We start from the raw sequence: 14,082 nt of genomic DNA, 5'->3' as shown, positions 1-14,082 counted from the left end.
ACACGTATTAATGAACAAAGAAGCCTCCTTGGACCTTTCTGAGTCTCAAACCGTATGCTAAGGATCTATTAACCCCGAGGAGTCATTCCCACAACACTGTTTTGAAGAAAGTAGGACATTTGACCTTTTATTCTGGTCAAATTTCCTGCTTGGGGCAATGTGTATAATTACCTGCAGAACACAAATGCAAGGGTTGGGGGAGTTGGGAGGTGTTAAAATGTACAGTAGATATGGCACAGGCATGATGGGACAAATGGCCTCCAGGTTTCCTTGGAAGAGCAATTGAAATATCCCCTCTCTGTTATATGATGCAATGCCCTCTGTTGGTATTGCAACACATGGCGGTCGTAGTCCAATTTTATGACCAGAGATCAAACTCGGTACCAGAAAGCTCAGAGGCAGGAAATTGATTTGCCATCTGCTCATCTTTGTTTGGTCATCAAAAATTTGGTCATCTTTGTGCAGTTGTTTACCACTGAGATATTTTAACTCAATATAGCTTGAAACGCTCAGATATGCTGATATATTTTGATTAAAATTTGGAAGTCATTAGAAAATGATTTCAATTTAATATATCTGAATATATATGTAATTAAGCAGGTTATCAAGTCAAAAATAACATAACATTGAATTGGTTAATTTGTATACATATGAGACTGAGAGTCAGTTGTGGGTTTGGCCTACAGGTGTGCACCGTTGTCTAAGCCCTAAGGGCTGCGGTTGTGGCACAAATGCAGTGTCCCCTGCAGGTTACGGCAAGAATTTTGAATTTGGCCAGGGTGTCCATGATACCTGTTCTACTCTTCATAGAAATACACATAAATGTGATTGGCAGTAGTTATTACCTCCGCCACCAAAGGTGGATTGAGGTTATATTTTCACCCCTGTCTGTTTGTCTGTTTGTGAACAAGATATCTCAAAAAGTTGGGGATGGATTCAAACGGAATTTGGCAGAGATGTAGCGTATGCGACAAGGACGAAATGATTTGATTTTGGTGAAGATCCGGATTCGACTACAATAATTTTTAAGGGATTCTTCACCATTGGGGGAGATAGGGCCAAAAACGATACAAAGCAGGATATCTCAAAAAGTTGTGGACTGATTTGGACGATACTTGGTGGAGAGGTTGGGTGTCCGACAAGGACAAATACAGACTTGGCATTTAATATGGAATATTTTTTTGTGGGGGTGAACTTACTTTTCAAGATGACTTAGAACCAAAAGTTCATTGGAATTATGTTGAAATTATTCTAGATTTTGTTAATGTGACCTTTAAAAGAAACAAAAACCACATTTGACATTTCGAAACAAATAAATTGATCCTTGAAAGTGATGTAAACTGATATCGAACTCAATTCATGGACAGTACTGTGTTAAACTTCTGTACGTTTTCCAGAAGTATCTCTTTATTTTGCACATTAGCCAAATTTTGTTTTAACAAAAACAAAAGTTAAATTACGACTGGGATTACGGACAGTAAAATTACAGTTCAGTACTTCGTGTAACCCCCACGAGCATTCAGGAGAGCACGTACACGTTGAGGCATGCTGTTCACGAGATTTTCCAAGGTTTGGACAGGAATCGCTTGCCATGCAGTGACAATAGCCTGCTGCAATTCACGCACAGAGGTCGGCTGCTGGTCCAAGTGGTCGATTTGATGCGTTAATTCTGCCCACAAATTCTCTATCGGATTCATATCCGGGGACATGGCAGGCCACTCCATATGCTCTACACCACGGTCAGCAAGGAAGTGTTGGATCATGCGAGCACGATGAGGCCATGCATTGTCATCTTGGAAGACAAAGTTTCCTCGACAGGCTGCACGAGCAAATGGAAGTAATGTTTCTTCCAGAATGGCCCTGTACTTGAACTGGTTCAGGTTTCCATTCAGAACAACCAGGTCAGTTTTGCCCCCTGCATGAAAAGCAGCCAAAACGGTCACCCCACCACCTCCACCCTGGACTCTTGGCACTTTACAATCTTTGTTGTAGGCTTCATGCACTTGTCTGTGCACTCGGATGCGGCCATCTTGACGATAGACCAGAAATCTAGACTCGTCACTGAAGATCACGTGATTCCAGTGTCCTGGCTGCCATTGACGGTGCTCTCTGGCCCACTGCAATAGGCGCTGGTGGTGTTGTCTGGTCAGGCGTGGCTTTCTCAGGGGACGCCTGGCACGATTGCCTGCTTGAACCAGTCGTTGGTTGACTCGCCTTCTGGATATAGGCACATTTGTCAGTTGCTGCCACTCAGCCCTAAGCCGATTAGCTGACTTGGTACGGCCATTGCGGACTAACAGGTGCAGCTGGCGATCATCCCTCCTTGTGGTTCTGCGGGGACGTCCTGGCCTCGGTATTGGAGGAGGGATACCCCTCTGAGCATTTCGTTTCAGGATCTTTGACACCTGACCTTGAGTGATGCCATACTGCCGAGCAATAGCACGCTGTTTCATGCCGTAATTTCGTAAAGCCACCACTCCATGACAAACAGCATTGTTGAGTTGACGGACCATCTCCAGAGGAAGCGGCAATAACTTTTGGAGACGTGCAGCAGTTGTTTTCCACCAATACAGAACGCAACAACCCTTGTATACCCGACTGTGAAGCCAATCATCAAATGCACCTGTCCGTACATTTTGCCACGCCACCTGTGATATAATCCTGTTGTTGACTTCTTGCTGCGACAGACAATCAGTGACATGGTTCTTTTAACAAATAAATCACCAAAGTGTAAAAGAAATTCACCAGATTGATATACTGAGTTAAGAAAGTAAACCCAAGTCAAGAAAAAAAAAATATTCCATATTAAATGCCAAGTCTGTAGATTCGATTTTGGTGAAGATCTGAATATGGCTTCGGATATGAGAATTATTCAATTTTTTAAGTGATTCTTCACCATTGAGTGATAGGGCTAAAACCAACATACAGCAGGATATCTCAAAAAGTTCTGGACGAATTTCGACGAAACTTTGTGGACAGGTTGTGTGTGTGACGAGGAAGAATCGATTCGATTTTGGTGAAGATCCGGATCCGGCTAGTAGAATGTTTATTGTGATTGTTCACAATTGGGAGATATGGCCAAAAACGATACACAGCAGGATATCTCAAAAAGTTGTGCATAGATGATTTTGATTAAATGTGATTCTGTATTGTGATTTTCTGGTCTATTGTGGGATACAAAACGTAAACTGTTCACCTGGCGGAGGTATGCTCTCTACTGAGTGCCGTTCTAGTTCTACTACTACTCGTATAATTACTACGACTACTACATTAACGGTTCCAATTATTCACACATGAAATGAGTTACCTTACAAGGAATTTCAATGCAGGAGGCCAATCAGCCCATTGAACTTGTGCAATAGTTGCCAACCTGTGGTTGTTTGTCCCTTTTTAAATGACGAACATCAAGCAAACAAGCAGCACGTATCATTGTTCGGGTATTTGGTACGACTCAGCCGGGGTTCAAACTGTCAACCTCCCAGACTCAGAGCAGACACCCCGTGGCATCTTTAACATCCGTCAATTAATGCTCGCAAACAAGACACCAAGTTCCCATCTATCCAGGGGCAGCACACGTTGTAATGCAATTTCCACCTGTGAAGCACCAATCCGAGAGTTTATAGGCCTGTCTGGTTGGGAATCAGGCCCAGGTTCGACAGCCCAAAGGTAGGCGAACTATTTTTGCAATGTCTTGTCAAACGATGGTGGTAGTTGTTATGGTAGAGTATTTATATTTACAATTAGTGTTCTTCTGCAGACATGAATTGTTGGAGGAGGCTCGGAGGCAGAGCTTGCCCTTTGCCCTATGGGATGGACCGACGGTGGTGGCTTGGCTCGAGGTAAGTTCAGACTTTTGCTCAACATCTTGCAAGGAGAATTGATTGAATGAGAATAAACACCAGGAATCAGAAACCACCAACTGAAGGCACATGATTGCTTTGGCCTGAGTGAACACAAGAGTGCCTTCATCAGGAGGGGGCACCCAAGCGCTTTCACCAAACATTATTCTCGAGCATTTTTTCAAGAGGGGGTGCCGGAGTGGTTTCGCAAGAAGAGGCACTAGAGTGCTTGTGCAAGAGGGGGGGGTGCCAGAGTGCATATACAAGGGGGAGGGGGTGCCAGAGTGCTTGTACAAGAGGGGGGGGGGGGGTGCCAGAGTGCTTGTGCAAGAGGGGGGGGGGTGCCAGAGTGCTTGTACAAGAGGGGGGGTGCCAGAGTGCTTGTGCAAGAGGGGGGGGGGGGGGTGCCAGAGTGCATGTACAAGAGGGGGGGTGCCAGAGTGCATATACAAGGGGGGGGGGTGCCAGAGTGCATGTACAAGAGCGGGGGTGCCAGAGTGGTTTCGCAAGAGGAGGCACTAGAGTGCTTGTGCAAGAGGGGGGGGGGGGTGCCAGAGTGCATGTACAAGAGGGGGGGGGGGGTGCCAGAGTGCATGTACAAGAGCGGGGGTGCCAGAGTGGTTTCGCAAGAGGAGGCACTAGAGTGCTTGTGCAAGAGGGGGGTGCCAGAGTGCTTGTACAAGAGGGGGGGGGGGTGCCAGAGTGCTTGTGCAAGAGGGGGGGGGGGTGGGGTGCCAGAGTGCTGTACAAGAGGGGGCGTCAGAGTGCTGATGCAATAAGGGGTGCAAAAGTGCTTTGACAGAAGGGAGCGCTGGAGCACGTCAGCAAGATGGGACGGGGGAGCAGAGAGTGTTAACAAGAGGAGCTCAAGAGAGGGCGCCAGAGGGCCTCAGCAGGGGGGGGCTCCGGGGGATGTCAGCAAGTGTGGGTGCCAGAATGCTTATCTAATAGGGATAAGTTTTGTCACGAAATGAAAAATGCGCGGAGCACTTTGGCCAGAGTGCCTTTATCAGGAGGGAGAGGTAGGGTGGAAGAAACAGGAAGCTTTCATTTGATAAGTGCCTGATTCACAAAAATATACCATCAGATTCATGATAACTAACCTGTTCACTGCAAAGCTAAGCTGAATGAGCTGTCCTATGACATCAATTGGGGCTCACGGATTATAAAACAATTATCACATGATTGCTTCGACTACCACACAAAGAGAAAGATATACCTTTTCTCTTGAAGTCTGTGTGTGCAGTTACCTAATGAGGAGTTGCTCGTTTATTTATGCATCCTTCCCTGCATATCTCCTCAGCTCTGGGTAGGAATGCCAGCATGGTACGTCGCAGCATGTCGAGCGAACGTCAAGTCTGGTGCCATAATGTCAGCCTTGTCCGACACCGAGATCCAGCGAGAGATCGGCATCAGCAACCCACTGCACCGCCTCAAGCTGCGCCTCGCGATCCAGGAAATGGTTTCGCTGACCAGCCCGTCGGCACCGCCAACCTCCCGGACGGTGAGACCAACGTCCATCACATTGCAGCTTGGTAAATTACATTGAGCTAATGCGACTTTGGAAACCTGGGGGTCTGCATTTTAACTCGGCTCCGAAAGTGACGCTCATGTTCCAAGCCTGTTTCACCTTCCACCAGCCTACCGGGAACGTGTGGTTGACACACGAGGAAATGGAACATCTAGCAGCTGCTACCAAAACCGTACGCTATTCCTACAAATATTTATTATGATTTTGGTACCGCCAGTGAAACCTCAGGGAAGCTTTAACTGCGTTCATGTGAACTCCTTCCTATTCCAGTCTCTTCATTTGCTTTTTATTCCTCTTTTACTAATCGTATTGTTCTGCATGTTCTTTCGCTACCTTTTCTTCCTATTCTTCTTAATTCTTCTTCCTCCCCTGCTGTCCTTACTTGGACTGTGAGCCCAGGAGGCTGAGGAGGTTACCTGGGCTCAGGTGAGAAATGTAATGAGTGTCAAAATTATTTTCAAAGTTAAACGAAAAACTTCAGCACAATGGGCAATTGATTGCCCGCAGACATTTTCCAATTAGCAGATCAATTTTTTGTCCCAAAATTGTTTGCCTATGAAAGCTGGATAAAGCAGGTATTTTTCCCATTGACGACTACAAAGGGGTCGTTAGGCAGTTTCACATGAATGGTGAATTTTTCAAAAATTCTTATTTGATTATTTTTAATTAAAAAATTATTTTCTATTTTTTCTTGTTTTCTTTTGATGTGCACAAACATGTTTATTAACTCAACTGGACTATGTCCAGCTGAGTTTTTGTCGACACCCAGTGTCCGTCGTCCGTCTATCGTCTGTCTGTCTGTCGTCTGTAAACAATTTGACGTCTACGCTCTAAAAGTCACAAATATTGATTAAATTTGATGAAACTTGTTATGCAGCATCTTAAAGACATAAACTAGTTTGGGATTGCACTTGGGCGTTGTACGCCCAAAAATGGGCGTGGCAGGGCGGCCATATTGAAAAATTAATTTTTGTCAATTTTTTGTCAACACATATATTATGGTTTTTTTTCGAAATGTAGACAGGAGGGCAGCGTCCAATGTCCCAAACATCTTCTTCAAAATGAAAAAGTTGCAATTGAAGCAAGTCTCTGACAGTTGACCAGTTGACTTCAGGTTCCCTGGAACCTCTAGTTTTATTATCTTTCTAAATTTTTCCTCAATTCCCAGAGCCATATCTTTATCATGTGAAGTAAAAATTGAAATAATTCATTTTTGAAGTAAAACTCGTAATTGAAGTACAAATTGAGATTTCTTACATTATTAATGAACACACATCTGGTTGTGGTTTCATGCACAGACGCTGGGATATGGAGAAATGAATCACGAATGGATTGGGAACTATTGGCTACCAAGCCTTGGCCTACCACAATATCGTAGCCACTTTATGGAAAGTCTTGTAGATGCAAGAATGCTGGACCACCTCACCAAGAAAGATCTTCGACTTCATCTCAAGATGGTCGACAGCTTTCACAGGTCAGTAGCTCGGACTGGGAAACAGAAGTTTCTTTAATCTACAGGCCCAGGTGGTAACTTGAGTGACCTGTCCATTATAATATCATTCTGCTATGTTTCTGCTCAAGATTGGTATGGCATTGGAATGTGACCCATGCGTCCTATCACTGGGTATATGTGCTGCCTGTTCAACTGCTCTCAGGTTAATATCACTGTTTCTCCAGGATGAGTCTGCAATATGGTGTCATGTGCTTGAAACGGCTGAACTATGATCGCAAAGACCTTGAGAGACGGAGGGAAGAGGGCCAGCATGAAATCATAGGTTCGTTCTTAAGATAAAGACCAAAATGCCTTTTTTTGTACAGTATATATGACACTGTACCTGAATATATATGTTGTTGATAAATGCAACAGTGCTTGAGGGGATGCCGGAGTGCATGTACACTTGTCGATGTAACACAAACACGGACATTAAAACATGCATGACCCGCCGAGACACAAATCTGAACTGACTACCGAATATCGACAATTCAAAACTTGATATTTAGTCTGTGCTAAAGTGAATCCACACAAAGCAGTGTCATGCAATGTGGGGTATCACCATATTTCATTTTCTTATTGTAAACCTTGCATCCATTATGATTGAAACAAATAGCAATGTAAACTTGAAAGCATTTAAAAATGCCTGTCCGCGTCCGCTTTATACTCAAACTAAACTTGACGCAAACGACAGTTTTAAAAAATTGTACATTTTATTGATTTGTGTTCTCCATGTTCTGAAAACCATATGGCCTGGACAGAAACACTGAAGCTCAACGATAAATAAACACGGAAGCGATTTTAAAAAACAGGGCATCTCATGCTTGATGCACTGCAGCGGGGCTAATTGGGGCCATTTATAGTCACTAGGGCATGCCCGTACTATATATATATCTAAAATTATATCCCCCCCCTCTATTTACATGAAATGGTTTGGTCCAAAGCGAACGGCTTGCGAGTGGTGACAATCCCCCCCCTCTATTTACATGAAATGGTTCGGTCCAAAGCGAACGGCTTCCGGAGTTTGGTAAAGAAATCGCCATCGCGTACACAAACGCGCAGGAAAGCGAATGAATCGCAAATTCGTTTTTATTAGTTGTAAAACATAGTTTAACGCCAACATAGTTTGCAAACGTGAAATAAATGAATACGCTCTCAAATGTGCCATCCGAGGCAGAGTGTGCCCGCCACGTTCGGCACACGCGATCGTTCGCTGCTCTCTGATTGGTTGAATCGTTTTTTGGACATAGCTCGGTAAGTAATTGTCCGATTAATATGAAACCTTGAAAAGGCACATCCTCGGGTCCCCAGCAATATACCTGGCAAGTTTCAAGTATATCGGACCCGTGGTTGTCGAGAAACAGCGGTCACAGACAAACAAACAAACGTACAGACAGACAGACAGAGATTACTGGAATTATAGATAGATGATGACTTTGCCCTTTTACATTTTCACCCAATTTTTTTTTTTTCCTCCATATTCACATAGTAATTGGTTTGCTGAAAATTTGATAAAAGATGGAAAGGTTAAAAATACGTTTTGGCTTGGACAGACGGACACACACACACACACACACACACACACACACACACACACACACACACACACACACACACACACAAACACACAAACACACAATTGTTATCTGGAATAGGAGCCGGCTAATAAGACTCCTTCATTCCTCTTTACTCCCGCCTCTGGAACAAACTCCCTCACTCTCTTCAATCCTACTCCTCCCTCCAGGTTTTAAAAACAGCTGTTCACCACCATCTCTTATCTTCCCCCATCCAAAACCTTGATCTCTCCTACCCCCTTTAATTCACCCCAAATCCACTTTTTTTTTGGGAAATACCGACTTCTTTATTTCCTGGAAGTTCTCGCAGTGTCCATGTGTTTTATACCCCCCCCCCCCCCTCCCTGATGTTAGCTCTTACACGCGCCTCGATCTTGTATACAAAAAAATAGACCACCTACTACTAAACAAGCCCATACTTGAGAAGAACAACGACAACTGGCCACAAGTGGACATCAAAAAACAAGATATCAAAACAAGGTGTTGTTTTGTACATACAAAATGTACAACAAGTCCCTGGTGTTGGGCTAGCGGCTAGGGTGCCGGCTTAGGATCCTAGGATCCTGTGTTCGAATCTCGGTCGATCGCTGAATTAACGCCAGGGGGGTTGACTCAGCCTGTCATCCTTCCGAGGTCGGCAAATTGAGTACCAGTTCACTGGTAATTCCCTGTTTGTCGTTAAAGGCGGCAAAAAGGGTTGGCGTCAGGAAGGGCATCCGGCCGTAAAACATTGCTTCAAAAAAGGGGACCGAAAAACGACAACAACCACGGTTCCCGAAAAAGGCCAACCCCCGCTTTGCGGGGAAAAATGGCCTCTAAAGGTGGTTTTTTTTTTAAAACAAGGAAACCCCTCACTATCCACATAATGTTCTACAAAAATCAGTGCATCTCAAGAATGTACCTGTTGAGGAAAAAAGAAGGTGGTGGCCTGATGGAACACAAGTGCACAGAGCGAAGACTGTAGATTTAGCAGAGTATGTGAAACGTTCAATTGACGACCGAATACAATTTGTGTACAAGCATGAACACATCAAGCCAGAAAAGGTATCTCTCACTCACCTTACAAAAAAACTTCCAAAAACAGGTGTGATTAGAAGATGTCATGCACCAAACTGAAACAGAATTGAATACAGCCCCAATTATTGCAAAAAAGACAAAATAATAATAGAAGATGAAATACCAGCTGATATCAGGAACAAAAAAAGAAGAGTTGGACACATTCGGGAAAGACAAAGAAGAATCACTGGAATGGCTAAGAAGAGGTCAGCTCAACTGGGACGGAGAACAAATCCTTATTCATGGCCAAGACCAAGGACACTACATCAATGGCTTCACAAATATGGCAGGACCGAGTCAATCGGACAAGTGTAGGTTCTGCAAGGTGGAAACAGAAAGCATGAGTCACCTCGTATCGGGATGTAAAAAACTCATGTCAGAGCAGCTGTACACCCAAAGGCACAACAAGGTATGTAGAGTAATCCACTGGCACATCTGCAGAAATTTCAATATCCCAGTTGCACAAAACCTGTGGAAGCATGAACCAAAACTAACCACTAAAAATAATGACATAATGCTCACATATGACATGATGATCCCATCCAGCGTAAACAATAAACATAGAAAACAAAGCATTGCGACTGTACATAATACTCAGGAACAAAAAGGAAAAGACAGCATTGCTGATTGAGATATCAGTACCCAGCGATTTTGGCCTAAATCATGCAGAAATCAGGAAAATGACCAAATACCAGGACCTCAAGAATGAAGTGAAAAGATCCTGGAAGCTGAAGAGCACCGAAATTGTACCAGTGATAATTGGGGCAACGGGAATGATAAAGAAGAACCTTACAGAGATGTTAAAAACCATCCCTGGGAACATTTCCACAAACCATCTACAGTTGGAGGCTGTATGGGGCTCAGTGACGATCCTGAAAAGAGCCCTTGGAGCAAAACTCTGAGACCAACACAACTTCACAACTCAGCCAATGAATCGCAATCCTTCACCGAAGCGGGGGTTGGGAGCGTGCACATACTTCGAGTCCTGGGAGGACTCCGTTTCACCTTCTAAAACCCAAATTATGGAGATACCAACCAACGACACGCACACAAACAAGCGATTGCCAAACCCCGTCTTCCGCTGGCTGTGTGGGGGACGAGCTAATGAGAGATAATTCTGTAATAATATAGAATGTGTTGAAGGGAGGTTAGTTGAAAAATAGGTTATGGTTGAAATACCAAATGCTTTCAATATTTCAATGAGGGAAATGGCTATTTTTGTTATAACACTGGCAGGTACTCATACACCACAGTTTATCACTCTCGCTCATTTTGCAGCACCTGCTGTGAACCATTGCCTCAATGCATGCAGCTTCGTGGACATGAGGTTAACACGGCGATGCAGCATCGTAGAAATGAGGTTAACATTGTGTCTCCCCAAGTGTCATTAATGAGGCTGATTAATTATTGCCACCTGCAGATGTTTTAGTTTGGAGTAACGAGCGGGTCATGTCGTGGGTGGTATCGATTGGTCTGCGAGACTTTGCCGGGAACCTGGTGGAAAGTGGAGTCCATGGGGCTTTGCTGGCCCTTGATGATGGGTTCGACCATTGCAGTCTGGCACTTGCTCTGCAGGTCCCAACACAGAACACACAGGTACATAGGGACAGAGAGTCAAGTAAGTTGAGGAACTATAGCGAAGCTGATAAGGATGAGGGCCTGGAAGGGGGTTGGTTGGAAACGATTGAGAATATAATTGTTGCAATGGAGATCTTGGCAGATTAGAAAATGAAGACTTTTTGGGATAGAGACCTGATATGCCATGAGGTATAATGAAGCTGTACTGCATTTCTATTTCCAGGCCCGACAGATTCTCGAGCGAGAGTTCAACAACTTGCTTGCTCTTGGCACAGACAGGAGGTTAGAGGAGGTGAGGAACCATTCTTGTATTTCTCTGTGATTGAGCAAACAACAACTTCGCTATTTGTACATCATGGTCTTTAAGCACTGATCAAACTCGGAATTGCATATTACTATTTGCCTTTTTTATTCTTCCACATTATCTTTTGTTATATTATATCCACGACTGTTGTTAAACTTTTCAATTTATTTAGTCTATCCGGAAGGAATTTTATTCAATGTATATTTAATCCTAATGCCCGCCGTCCTCTTCTCTACAAAAGTTGCTCCTCTCCTCTTCATCGTGGAGCATGTCATCCCATTGGAGCAGACATTAAGCCTTCTGTTCCAGCTGCTAGCATTCGCTTTGGAATAATAAAGACCGCATGATGCTTTTTGACAATCATCTATTGTGTACTGGTACCCTGGCCAAGTTCTAGATTCTTACATCCTGGTCTGCAGCATCTCTCAACTTTGGTCATAATTTGCTCCATCGGAATTTAGCAAGTGATCCCAAGAGAGTGCTTCTTTGGTTGTAACTCCAGGGACCATACAAACCATCTCATGCTGAGGTTGAGTGCCCATCCTCTGGTGTGGTTCTCACTCGACATCGTTTTTACGGAGCATGAAGATGACTGCAGCTTGTTCTTTTCTTTCTCCCCTCCTTTCCTCCTGTCCTTCAATATGTGCAAAAGAAAAGTTCCATGGAGATGTCAGATCCATCCATTATGTTATTGCTTTCATGGCTTCAAACTTCCTCTTGCGGAGTATTTGAATTTGTTAATTTTTCACCCTCTTTACCGCAGGGTGAAGACCGGGGTTTCCAAAGAGCTCCCTCTTGGAGAAAGCGTTTTCGCCCGAAGGAACCCCCTCTGGGGGTGGGTGCTCCTCCAGAGCCACCCCTCCCTCCAGCATATCGTCTACCACCCCCACCTCCGACAGCCCTTCCCCCAGTGGCCACACCTCCTCCCCATCGCAAGCTGCCATCAGAGAGTGAGCTGTGGGGGTGCATGACGTGTTTTAAAGCAGCACACAATGTTATAAAGATGACGTGAAAATGAGAACCATTTAACAGGATCATGTATAAATTGTGGTGTTGGCTTAGCGGTTAGGGTGCCGGCTTGGGATCCTAGGATCCTGGTTTCGAATCCCGGTCGATCGCTGAATTAACGCCAGGGGGGTTGACTCAGCCTGTCATCCTTCCAGGTCGGCAAATTGAGTACCAGCTTGCTGGGATGAATGATCACGGTGTGTACCCCGATTTAGAATAGGTACACCGTATCCCTGCGCATCGTAGGAGCGTGACCAAGGGTTGGCGTCAGGAAGGGCATCCGGCCATAAAAACATTGCCTCAAACAGGGAACCATGATTGTCATGGGGCCCGCAAGGCTAAACCCCGATCTAGCGGGGAAAATGGCCTTAAAACGATCATTCATTCATTCATTCATTCATTCATTCATGTACAAATTGTAAATTTCATCAGCAGCAGTGGATTGACACAGAGAGAGTGAATACTGCTTTATTTGCACAATCTGTGAATCATCTTTCCAACATACTTATTTATCCACATCTTCCCCCTACAGGCAGCTTGCCCGGACCACCAAGGCCTGACACCTCTACTGTGCGGACGTATTCGTGCTGAGGTCTGCCACTACTTCACCTTATTGTGCCATTATATAATGTAATAATGCTTGTGACACGAGGAGATACTGGTCATAATATAAATGTTTAATGGCGGGGTATTTGGGATGGCAGGAGAGCCTAGAGGTGTGCATACATGACTCCGAGTTGTCTAGCCTGGGTTTGAATTCTGACGCTGCTTAACACCGCCATCCTGGTGTTGATTTGCAGGGAAATCCATCGATGTGGGTGCTGTCACTTGGATGAACGTTGAACCGGGTGTCCTCTCTGCCGGCATCAGTTGGTGGACTTTAAAGATCCCTCGATGTCTTTCGCAAAGAGTGGGCGAGTTATCGCTGGCATCCTGGCCAAATTCCCAAATCATGCTCTAACCTACAGGGCGACTGCATCAGCAGCATAGCCACACTCGCAGAAAATTATGCTACCTGCAGCCATGTGCTGCATATGAAAGAAGGACAACAAAGAAAAGAAGCCAGATATTTTGTAGAAACCATTTGAAATATACAATACTCGATTGTGTTTAAAAGTTCCCCCTTCGAGTTCGGAGCAGCTCAAGGCTTGTAGATTAGACTATAGAGAAGCCTCAGAGCTGTACTACCAGAGGCAGTTTTATCAGCCGAAGACGAGACCTTTTGGGTGGCATTGGACCACAACAGCTTTGGATGTGCACATAAATGGTCATGTCATACCAGCATTTGAAAAGACCACAGCTATTCCCTGCCTTTCTTTTCTCCTTTTAGGGAAACTATAAATAATGAACAACTTTGATTTGTGGGAAAACGAAGGTAAAAGAGACGTTTTTATGCTCAAGTATATGTATGGAGCGCTCATACTTGATTGGATTTGCTGTTTAAGTGTAGGCCTGTTTTGTTTATACATTACCAGCATTGAACCCGTTGCTTCACTGGCGGTAGTTGAACAACATAACATTGTATACGTCTGTCTGTTCCTGGTAAGGACGGGGTGAAGCGGCATCCCGATTCCCGATTCCGCTGAGAACCTTCTCGATTGCACTGGCACGTCCCGCCCTCACTAAGGGCGTGTCTGTCTGTCTGTCTGTCTGCATGGTCCAATAATAGTTTATTGTCAGTCAATATTTGTAAAAAAAAA

General features: G+C 44.5%; 1 protein-coding gene across 6 annotated transcripts in view; it reads left to right on the top strand.

The window, feature by feature from the left end:
- Positions 1-14,082, top strand: part of LOC137438319 (liprin-alpha-4) — a 42,092-nt gene that overhangs the window by 26,561 nt on the left and 1,449 nt on the right. The window contains exons 7-17 of one of the 6 annotated variants that reach the window (XM_078767118.1): positions 3,758-3,839; positions 5,143-5,343; positions 5,480-5,542; positions 5,770-5,796; positions 6,669-6,844; positions 7,048-7,145; positions 10,913-11,088; positions 11,294-11,362; positions 12,138-12,324; positions 12,915-12,974; positions 13,713-13,757. In XM_078767118.1, the coding sequence (XP_078623244.1) occupies positions 3,758-3,839; positions 5,143-5,343; positions 5,480-5,542; positions 5,770-5,796; positions 6,669-6,844; positions 7,048-7,145; positions 10,913-11,088; positions 11,294-11,362; positions 12,138-12,324; positions 12,915-12,973 (1,138 nt within the window). In that variant the 3' untranslated portion in view covers position 12,974; positions 13,713-13,757. The remainder of the gene's footprint in view (positions 1-3,757; positions 3,840-5,142; positions 5,344-5,479; positions 5,543-5,769; positions 5,797-6,668; positions 6,845-7,047; positions 7,146-10,912; positions 11,089-11,293; positions 11,363-12,137; positions 12,325-12,914; positions 12,975-13,712; positions 13,758-14,082) is intronic. The other 5 variants (XM_078767120.1, XM_078767117.1, XM_078767122.1 and 2 more) reach the window with 5 other exon arrangements.

This window comes from Myxine glutinosa, chromosome 13, assembly GCF_964187855.1.
Source record: "Myxine glutinosa chromosome 13, kmMyxGlut1.1, whole genome shotgun sequence".
NCBI lineage: Eukaryota > Metazoa > Chordata > Myxini > Myxiniformes > Myxinidae > Myxine > Myxine glutinosa.
Note: the sequence above shows the minus strand (reverse complement) of the source record. Positions and strands in the feature narration are given on the sequence as shown.